At 38.9% G+C, this 11,386-nt stretch overlaps 1 protein-coding gene across 3 annotated transcripts in view; it reads left to right on the top strand.

Annotated features, from left to right (window-relative positions):
* Positions 1 to 11,386, top strand: part of UBE2V1 (ubiquitin conjugating enzyme E2 V1) — a 27,497-nt gene that overhangs the window by 9,907 nt on the left and 6,204 nt on the right. For all 3 annotated transcript variants that reach the window (XM_085314042.1, XM_085314041.1, XM_085314040.1), the window contains one exon: positions 9,682 to 9,830. In XM_085314042.1, the coding sequence (XP_085170168.1) occupies positions 9,682 to 9,830 (149 nt within the window). The remainder of the gene's footprint in view (positions 1 to 9,681; positions 9,831 to 11,386) is intronic.

Genomic DNA, 11,386 nt, shown 5'->3' with positions numbered 1-11,386 from the left:
GCCGCTCCCGGCCCGGCTCCCTGTTCGCCGGGCTGCGCCCGGAGCTGTTCGGATCAGAGTAGATTTCCTGTTTTCATTCTTTATTCCTGCTTGTTTATTCGTTCATTTGCAGTAGCTTTCCCTGGGTTGCGCTCATCTTCAGGTTGTAACTTCCTTGTCAGGGCAAGTACGTGTGCGAAGTCAGGGTTTTCTGCCTTTACAGTTGCTCTTCGCTTGCTTTGACCAGTTAAACAATCCTGTCGTTAGGTTTGTCGTTGCAGACTTGAATAATGCGGCTAGCTTTCGAATGGTTTTTTTCTTTCTGCTGACATCATCTGATTAACTTCTTCAGGTTGAATAGAATAGTTTCACTTCGGTTTAGCCAGTTTCACTTTCCTGTTCTCATAACGTATTATAGGGTGTCAGATGTTACATGGTAATGTTTGTTTTTAAATTGCTTCCTTTGAAGTTTAAATGTGCGTTTCCTCAGAGGGCTCCATTTGAAGATTCAGCAACATTTTCTTAGGGACAGATCTTTATCAATGACCACTTCCAACTTCTAAGAATAGTTATTATAATACAAATAATTCATAGCAATCAAGGTTGCAGAAACACGTTTAAAATGTGTGAAACTCTCTTAAGAACTGTACATTATGGATCTACGTTCAAAAGTCTACGTGACTATGAAGTATTGGGAAAACGTGATAAAACGCACAGAAACTGTGTTCATCCTCGTATGTCACGTTATTCTGGTTGCCATATCTTTTCAGTGATCCCTTCAAGCTGCTGACTTTCCATTTATATTTGGCTGGAAGAGCAAGACAAGTGTTTTCAAGCCAGCGCAGCTGCGTGAATTAATTGTCTGTGTGATCATGGGGGAATATGTGTGGAAAGAGTCTTGGACTGCAGTGAAGAAGTCCAAAGCAAATCTTACTGCACAGCTTTCATTTTGTCTTGACTAACAACATTCATTGTGATAAGCTGTAGTTTGCTGTCATCTGCCAGCCACATTGTGTTCTTGGATTACTTCCTACTTTTTCATGGATTTCTGAAAGCTGTCTTTTGTCTTCAGTGTTGGAAGCAAGAAGCAATACACAGCCAGGTGGATGTGAGTAGGTGCCTGAGTTGCTTACCTCTGCAGCATGAGCATCTGACAACTGCTGTACTTCAGCTGCTGCTGAGATCCTGTGTGCCTTTTAACTGCTTGTGACAGAAATTTTGAAAATCAATATGTGCCTTTTAAAAATGTGTTGCAGCAATGCCAAACTTTTGCAGTAATCCCTAAATTCAGTATTGAGGAACCTTTAGATACAAGCCAGGGACTTAGGCTGATGTGAGCCTTAGAGCTTCGTCCAGCTGTAAATCATAGACTGTTCAGCCAGCAATGAACTGCTTGATCTTGTTGCCCTAGTGAGGCATGGAGTCTGTCCCTCTTCTGAATAAGAGAGCAGTATTGTGTCCAGTTACTTGTAGTGGTGGTGACACTGCAATGCAGTTTGTGTCGTTCCTTCCTGACGCTGCACTGAAGGTATTGTCTAATGTGTACAGAAAGAGCTTGGAAGTGGCATTATTTTTTCCCTGCTACTCATTGATTCACCGTAGGGCTTTGGGCAAGTAATTTAAAATCTTTATTAAGTAATGGTAACACAGATATTGCTAATACTTGTTTCATGAAATCTTTAATGTATTCATGTTTATTGTAAAACACTCGGATATGTTTGGTATCCTAAGTTTGCAGTGGCTCAGTAAAGGAACAGCAGAAGTTGGCCAAGCTTCTAATGAAAAATACTCAATCTTTCTTTAAAAACATTTAATGACTCAGAGGAAGAAAAGGTAGCAGGTATTGTCTGCCTAAGTTAAAAAGGTCGTAGAGCTGATCCTGCATAGGTAAGCCTTAAATCTATACATAAGAAGTAGGTAGAAATAATTAATGGGGAGGTAGGGGAGCATCACTGTGAAGAAATGGTGTCATGTAAGGTCTGCCAGTATGATTTGTATAGAGGAGCATTTGGACACTGCTTTTTTCTTTTTTTTTCTCCCGATAAATATGTGAATAAAGTGAATAAAAAGAGAAGATTGACTTTAATCATTCTAATAAGGCTCTTCACAAGAGACTACAGAGACTTCAAACTGTGAGTGTATGCCTGTCCCTCAGACTGAAATGCCACGTTGGAATGCCCAGCTGGCTCAGATACCAGAAATGATCCAGCTGAAACATCAAGGGTCCCTCGGAGGTGACTTGACTTTGCTGCTCAGCAGGGAGGTTGGGTTGTGTGGACCTCTGTTGTGTTGCAGTGAGACTACAAGAGCGAGCTCCTGCGTCTGTCCTGCAGATGCCAGTGCTGTTGTGTCCTAGTCACAGTGGAAGGATAAAGTAATTGGTTCAAAAACTGGCTGAGATGGCCCGTGGAATCCTGTTTTTTCCTAACTTTCATCCTGGCACAGGTTAACCCACTGTCCTATGGTAGGTATGTTTGGTGGTCTTCTGTAGGTCTGCGGTAGGCATTTACATTTACTAGCAGCCTCAGAGACCTGAGTACTAAAATGATTTGTCTGGATTTATGTTATTCAAAGTCAGAGGAATGTGAAGAAGTTCAGAAGGACAAATCCCTAGGTGAATGGACATAACAATGTGTCCCTTAATATTTCTATCAGAGAGAAGAGCATGGGCTGCTTTCAATACAGTATATTAAAAGTATATTTTTATAATTCTTAAGGGACCCATAACATCACTGTAAACAGTAAGCAAATTGTGAAAAGTACATGAGATGTTGAATTGCAGAAGAAACTGGATATTGAAGAATATAGAAGTAATACTCTGTAAATGGATCACGATGTTTCCTTTGGAATATGCTGCATACAGTATTCATCATCTCAAAATAAATACTAGCAGCCACCAAGTCATTTCCAATTCTGTAATTAAAATAGCTAAGGATGTGGAAAGTAATTGAAGAGAAACTGGGAAAATCAATTATGCTGTATTAAGAGGAAATATAAGAGCATGAAATAGCAGGTGCTGAGACAGTTGATTTCAGAGAATCTCTGTCCTGTAATGCAAGTAATACAGTAAAGTAAATAGGTAAATAATTTAAAACTCTTACAAGAATATATTCTGAATCTGTTCATATGTAATTAAATGAATTATATATTGGAAATGCCATTCTGACCTAGAATTTAAGAAGATTCATTAAATTAAGTGTGTAAGTAGGTAGGGATAATAGAAGTTCTAGTACTGACAAATTTTGTAAGGTATGTTAGGATTTGACTTCTCAGGTTTTAAGGGTGTTTTTGACTATTGCAAGCCAAGATTAACTATAGCATCAGGTTATTTGTTTTTGCCTATGGATCAGTTTGTGCATGTTCCTGTGCAAGTGATGTTTGCCAGCAGCAGACACAAGGCGCTGGATGGTGCGCGCCCGGGGCAGTTCCCCGTTTGTGCTCACAAGCTACCTGTTATTAAACTGATGCAAGGCTGTTTAGCGGAAATCCTGGGGTGAACAGGTAACTTTGCCTCCGTGTGTCATTGTGGAGTCGTGCCTTTTAAAGCTTGTCTTCAAGTCAGTGAAGCTACTTGTGCATTCACTTTTGGCCGGACAACATGAATTTAAGAAAACTTAGTGATAGTTTGTGGGTAGAAGAGTCAGCTGGGAGGAGAGCACTGAACTCTTGGTCAGGTGTAATGGTTTCTATTCACAATGTAAAGAGGACTTTTTGGGGGGTGGGGAGGTCAGATTAGTGTAAATATTTCATCCAACATACTGTTTCTGGTTTACTTCTTTCCTAGAGCAAATTCTAGCAGAACTGTTGGTATTTTGCCTTTAGGCTGTGATATTAGCCACAGAACATAACTCATTTTAACTGTTCTAACTTGTGCTGCTATGCAGCTTTATTTGACTTGAGACCTTGATGGTAATGCCAGTTGGCCTCAGATGTTTTAAAGAAATCCCTTTACAAGAAAGGTGTTTAAAGCATTCAAATACAGAACCAGCATTCTAGCTTACACACAACAGAAGACACTTTAAATTTTGTTTCAGGTGCTCAGGAAGTTATTTTGGAGGTGCTAGAATACCTCAGTACCCTTCTGCATTATGAGAGTCAACATTGTGAATGCAAAGACTACACAAGAAAACGTAAAGTTCCTGTTTCCTGGAAGCTTTTGTGACAATAGCCGAAAGCCTTTTATTAAGCTCTAAATAGTACATCACCTCAGAAGCTTTGTACAATTTTGACAAGAAATGATTTTGTTTAGCAGTTGTTTAAACTACCCAATTTTAAACAGCTCTGATGTCTGTAAAGAGGTCAGAAATATATTGGAAAAAGTATAATTAAGGCTGAACATCGTGTCTATAGAAGCAAGCAACAGAAAATACTTTAACGTAGATAAGAGACATGTAAAGTGTTTGAGCTTCTCTTGAATCAGTGTAAATTGGAAACTTACTGAAAGCAAAGTTAAAATTGATCTGAAATTACAGAATATGATAGATTTCCCTTTAAGACTATGTAAAGCAGCCTTCAGCAAAAAGATGATTCTCTTTAGAGCCTCTAGCTACTAAGGTGTATTTTCTGCTTGCTTTTCTTAGATACTCTGTATGATTTTTATGTTCTGTTCCTCAAGAGAAATGCTTATACTCAGATTTCACTGCAGAAAGGAAGCATAAATGTATTCTTGAAGTTTTTGAGTGAGATTTATATCTGATGAAAAAGATTCATTTGGAGGATCTACCCTCGAAAGGATGGTGTCCAGTTTATTTCGCTGGGTTTTATTTGTGCTATTTTCAACTTGATACGCAGTTTCTAAGTTTGAGGTAACTTCCACTATATAGCTGGGGGAAAAGAATTAGAATCTAATCTGTTAGAAGGTGTATGTTTTAAACAAGCTGAGAATAATAATCTGTTTCCCTTGAATGGATATAAAATATAACATGATCAAAATAACCTCAGACTTGTAAGAAAACTTCTAAAACAGTTGTCAGACACAGATAGATACACAGATGTCTGTCTTTGGTTGTGCCTGATACAAAGTGAATCTGAGAGTGCTTTAAAAATGTTTGGAAATCCAAGCTGACGGTCAGTTATCCTCAAATAATAATTCTGTCTTTTCCTAACGCAGAACTATTAATGAGATTCTAACCAAAAATAAGCCAAGCTCCTTTTGTCTTTAATTCAGTTTATTGTGTCAGTTGTGCAAATCTTTGCTTAGAAAGCAGCTTTGTTTCTGTGGTGTCTTGAGAAAGAGGACTTATTGGTAATGTTTAGTGCAGGGTTGGTATTTGAGATTTTAAACAGCGAAACAGAAGATCCTGATTCTCTTTGAAGACTTAAAGCTCTGTCACCTAAAACCTACCTGTTTGTTAACTGTGACTGTAAATCCTGTAGAATTCAAATGTCTGTCTTTACAGAAAAGTAAGTCTGTAATTTAGGTTTTTTTTCTAGTTTACTAGCTTACCATTAAAAAAGATTGGTGAAAATTTTTGAAAAACTCATGAACTGGCGTCCAGAGTTGAGACTTTATGTGAGTTTCCTAAAAGATTGATTTGTACAGAGTGTGTGCAAACATACATAACTGGAGGTATTATACTGTCAGTATTACTGTAATTATGTTTTCCTAGGTTTGCTGCTCTGATTAGTAGTAAATTTCTATCTCCTTGTGCTCTGAAATGTTTATACTGCTAGTTTGGGGAGTATTTCTGTGACGCCAGCCAAGCTGTTAGGTGAAGCGGCTACCTAGATGTTATTATATTTTTGTATCATAAATTACTATTTGAGAGTTTGCTGAGCCCGTAGCAAGGGCTACATTAAAATGCATAACCTAAAGTATTCTTGCCAACCTGATTGCTTTCTAATCGCTTATTACTTTATCTAGGTTTCCTTGTGTTAAAGGAAGGATTCTTAGGAAAAACAGTTTTTTTCTGTTACTGCCTTGAAAGTCCCCCTKAGTACACTAAAAAGATTGTGCAGGGCGTTTCCCGGGGGGTGTGCGGGGGCGGCCGACACGCGGCGGCCGCGCGGCTGTCTCAGCCGCCGCCGGGTGGGTCCTGCCGCCGAAGCTGCCTTGCTTCAGCCGTGAGAATTACTTGGCAAATATTGCATACGCGCTGAGCGGGCCGAATCACTTTCTAGGAAGTCTGGTGGACAGCAAACACGMCGGTATGTTTGCATATGACCGCGAGGGATAAAGTTTGTGTGGTTTGGGAAGTTCGGGCCTCGGCAGGATGTGGGAAGCGGCCCGTGCCGGCTCCCAGGCCGCCGCAGGCTGCCAGGAGCCTGCTGCAGGCGAAGGCTTTCCAGGGCGCCCGGCGGCGTGAATCCGGTCCGTTATCCGGCCTGGCTTGAGGGTAGGGTGTTTAGAGGTGAGCTAAGTCGTTTATGATCGCGTGGCTGTGTCTTTATGTGCGTATGTGTGCTTTTTCTCCCCGTTGAACCCTTTGAGAACGCGTCGAGGAGCAGACCGACCTCGTCACTGGTGCGGCTCTGCCCGTGCCTTGTGTCGCGGGGGAGGCGCTGGTCTTCCACCTCACGCTTTTAAGCGTGAGCATATGGACAAAACATTCTTAGGAGGCGAGGGTGCTGGTAGGTGGGGTGACTTGAGTGTGAAGTGATCCACCATCTTCCATACTAATTTTCTTACTTTGTGAAGAGCATGGAAATCCAAATTTAAATATCCTTTTTTTTTTCCCAGCTCTGCCACTGAGGTTCCTGTAGTGCTCGTAAGCAAGCAATTGCTGTAGAAATAATAAGTATTTATGTTAACTTTCTGTGCGATAGGAGCCAGTGAGTGATACGACTAGCTAGTTCCCTGCAGACTTCAGACCTGTCTGAGAGCTCGAAAATCCTTTATGACTGTTTCATGGCTCTGATTCATTCTGAATCAGAGCAGCTGTATCTTGAAAGGCTCTGAAACAAAGTTGCCTTCTGTTCCTGTGAAGATTGCAAAGACAAGCCTGGCTCTAGTTAGGAAATGTCAGAATTAAGACTGCCTTTCAGTCTTACTGCAGCCTCATTGAACATACTCATGATGATGCAATTTTTAATTACGTGATCACAAATTCATTTCTTCATACAAGATTTCTACCTTATTCAGTGGACAGAAAGCCTTATGCTCAATAAAAGAGTAGTCAATTTTTTTCCTTCATTAGTGTGTGTCTGTTTACTATAAACCATCTAGTATTTCGATGGTGTTGTTGGTTCTTCCTAGGTTCTTACCTGTAAGTCTAAGTTATTTTCACACCACTGATGGATATGAAGTGGTATTATCGAGAACTGAAATGGAGAAAGATTTAAATTACACTTTTTAAGCGTCACGATATTGTGGTCTGAAAGAGTTTGTATTTTTTGGTGATGTTACGTATTCAAGGCAGGTCTTGCATTGGCTTCAGTTCACTTTCTTCCTGTGTAAATGGAAAGGATCTCAGGTTGGACTTCTAGTGGTAGCTGCTTAATGTATTCTTTCGTAGTGTGACTTGCATTATCTAAGAGATTTTGTTTCCAATCAGGGACAGAATCTCGCTGCTCACAAGGGCATTCATTTGCCCTTGATTGTCCATTTTCTTTCTGTAGTTGCCTGCTTCCTTCCCAGTCCACCAGCAGACAAGGCTGCAGGCCAGACAGCAGCCTCACTCATTACGCAGCCATGACTCATTCCCACTCACCAACTCTCCCATGCACAGGTTGAAGCAGAAATTGTGAAATAAGTGGTATGTGAATGTGTAACTAAAGATGTCATCTTGTCCTTCAGCTCATACTCCATCTGTTTCTCTTGTCCCCAGCTCTCTAATCCTCTGTGTTGATCTTAGACTGCTCTCTTCGCTGCTTCCCGTAACGGCAGCATTGAGAGCCTTGGGACTGTAATTAAACATGGGGTGACTAATCTGTCATCATTCAAGTATGAGCTGCATACTTGAACCTTTATATGCCAGATACACAAGATGCATACTTCATATTTTTAAGACTTATAGGAGAGAAACACTGGAGTTTTTCAAGCGGGGGAAATGGCAGTGGTCCCCAGGCGGTCCTGTTACTCCGTTGGATATGGGGCTGTAGTTGCGGCTCAGTTCTTGGTCAGTCTTACGGCGATGGCTTCACCAGCCCTGAATAACTCATTTCCCTTTACAGCCACAGATGTATTACTCAACAGCCATGGTAACAGCACAGTCTTGCTGGTAGTTAAAGAACGTAAATTTGGCATGGAGTTGCATTTAAACTGTACTCAGCAGTCCCAAACTGGTCTGGTTTGCTATAGCTAATTCAGTTCTGATGTCTTCTAATGCCGGTTTCCTAATTGTGAGTTTCTACAGCAACAACAAATAGATGTACGTCAAACTGGCCGACAGACTGCTTTCATTAGTAACCTGCTTTTTTGATATCTCTTACACTTGTTTTGTAGTGAATGAAATTTAGGCAACTCTGATTCCACAGTAAAATAAACATTGGCATTTATTTTCTTTAGATCTCTAATAAATTTTAAAGAGATTTTAAAGCCACTAGGGTTACTGATTTTTAAGCACTGCTACGTTACACAAAGCCATAGACCCTCTGTATTTTCCACCCAGTCGGCTACAGAGGTGGTTGTTGAAGCTCATACTTGGTCTCTTACTAACACCCTCTACTTGTATCTGATAAATGCTAGAAGAGCTTCTTTCTTAGAAAGAACACTTCATACCCTTGAAGGCTAATTTCCCACTCTTTTTCTGCTGCACTAAATAAGTGATACTGAAGAAGGACATTAGTTACTGTTTTCTGTTATGTTATGCACTGATGAATAGTTGCCTTGCTACTATTGGAAAAAAAATCCAGACACCAAACTCATTTTTTCTGTATGTCAGGTGAAAATAACTCCATTACATGTCATATCCTATTGATGCTTTTGTTTCTTTTGGGGAGGAAAAAACCATACTTCACAAAGGTATTCTGAAGGAGAGGTGGTGAAATAGAGTGCATTTATGTTTTGTAGTGGCTGGAGAATGGATACCTTGAAAGAGAATGAATGATTAAGTCCTGTGTGGCCTGGGTTCAATGTCCTTCTCCACTGCTGACTTAGTCTGTGACCTTGGATATATCATTTAAGTTCTCTGTGCCATTGCTTTCCAATGATATAATGAGGATAAGAAAATTTCCCTCATTTGCTGTGTTTTGAGGATAATATTCTAACAGTTACAAAGTCATCAAATTCTTTGATAATGGAGGTCATAAGTACAAAAGATACTGTTGCTACTGATGAAGGCCACTTACTTTAATCTGAAGTTTAATTTATGAATGTTACAGGACTGTTTTGTTTTCAGTAATATTGTTAAAAGCTTTGAGAAAATTGAATTGTGTCAAGCCTCTCAGTCATTTTGTAGAATCTTGTAAATTTTCACACTATAAATTAAACAGACAAGTAGTAATTAGAGCGCCATAATAGTGTGTTTATCTCTGAATGGATAGAGAGATTTCCTTTCATTTTACTACGTGCCCTAATACCTGGTCTGTCAGTCTTCTAGCATATTTAATTGTGGAATATCTTGATATTGCTTGAAAAATCCAAGCTAAATGTGAGGGTATCTTCTTCGTGCTGTTAAAGTATTGTCATTTAGAAATAGTAGTGGGTTTAGTTTCTTTAACCCAAATGTTTTCTGTAGTATTACCCAAAGTATCAGCCAAATGACTTACCTTGAGCTGAGAAATCTAGCAAAGAAATAAAGCTATTTTTTTGATTAATTTTAGGAGTAAAAGTTCCTCGTAATTTTCGTCTGTTGGAAGAACTTGAAGAAGGTCAAAAAGGAGTAGGTGATGGAACAGTTAGCTGGGGTCTTGAAGACGATGAAGATATGACACTCACAAGATGGACAGGAATGATTATTGGGCCTCCAAGAGTAAGCATCCACTTAAATATTTTAAAATACTGGCATGACTTAATTCTGTTTTCTTCCCCTTTTCCTCCTCTTAATCTAACCAATGAAATAGAAAACAACAACAACAACAGAGAAAAATACACTTTAGCAAGTGATTCATGCTTAAGGTTCAACTGGCATGTCTATAATTTTGGGTTTCTATGTCTTTTTGTTTATTGCTTCAAATATTGTTATATCTTTCTGTGGTTAGTTCTGTTATATGTCTGCTTTATATTTACAGATTCATTAAGACATAACTTTTGAGATTCCAGGATTCTAGTATCCTGTACTCTTGAATACAGCAAGGTTTAAAATCCTTCGGATAGTGAGATAACATATGGAGCTAATGTAGGTAAAACATGGATGTTTTGTTCAGTACTGCTAGTCTTTCTGCTGTTTCTTGATGAATGTATGGGTTTGTTTTTATTGCAGCAGTACAGACTTGCTCTTTTAAAATTTCAACTAACTCAGGAAACTCAATATTTAATGAATTAAATTACTTCCCTGAATTTCTCTTCTTTCCTAAAGTACCTTTTTATAATGCTGCCTTGGTCTTTGTGACAGTATTGTTGTATATTCTCAGTCCCCAACCCTGCTGAACTGTGGGTCTCTACCTTCAGGAGCTAATTGTGCACTGTATGTGTACATGTGTTTTAAAGACAAAACTTACCCGAGTCTTCACTTTCACTGTGTCTCTCTATTTTGTTTCCTTGTAAACCTTACCATGAAATGTGAGTACCCTATTCTCCTTCCGACAATATTATTTATCTTCTATATATCTTTTATCTGGCCTCAGTATCATTTCTAAATAATTCTAGTGTTTTAAATCTCTTATATGGAAATCTTTACAAACCTTTAATCATGCTACTGTCATATGTGTTTCCATTCCATCAATTGCCTTTTGTGACACAAGATAAGGTTGTAAAGAATTTATATTACAATGTTATTACGTGTGCAGTAGTTCCTATCTCATCTAGAAATGCTGCTTGCTTCTTGTCTGCCATTGTTAATGTCTCCCTACATATGATCATTTCATTTGTTTACAGTGTGGCCAAATTGTTTTCCAGAATGACATTTGATTTTTAGAACATTAGGAGAAGTATTAAGGCACCTACATCAAGACTGTGAATAAAGCTCCCTATGTACATACACTTTATGCAAAATTCATTTGAAGTCTAACTTAAACATTTAAACTGAAACTGAAATGTGCAAACAGATATACACTGACTTGTCAGCAGTAACAAAAATCTGTAGTTCATGCCATATTGCCAACCCTGGCTAGACAACTATCACAGACTATTCGGTTGTGCCTCTTCTGTCTTTCTGACACTAATGAATACACACACACACACACACACACACACATTATTATTTTTCTTGAATTGAGCTTATTGCTTGAAAGCAACAGCCTGTATTGAGAGAGATTCTAGAAACTTTCAGTCATGCTTGTTTGCTAGCTAGTTATTCTGTTTTGAGAACTGTTCATATTCACTTCTATTATTACTGTTTTTTTTTTTTTTTTTTTTTTTTTTTTTTTT

Source organism: Rhea americana, unplaced genomic scaffold, assembly GCF_003343005.1.
Source record: "Rhea americana isolate MKP2758 unplaced genomic scaffold, rheAme1 scaffold_4, whole genome shotgun sequence".
Lineage (NCBI taxonomy): Eukaryota > Metazoa > Chordata > Aves > Rheiformes > Rheidae > Rhea > Rhea americana.
The sequence above is the reverse complement of the archived record's forward strand: the minus strand, read 5'-3'. Positions and strand labels throughout refer to the sequence as shown.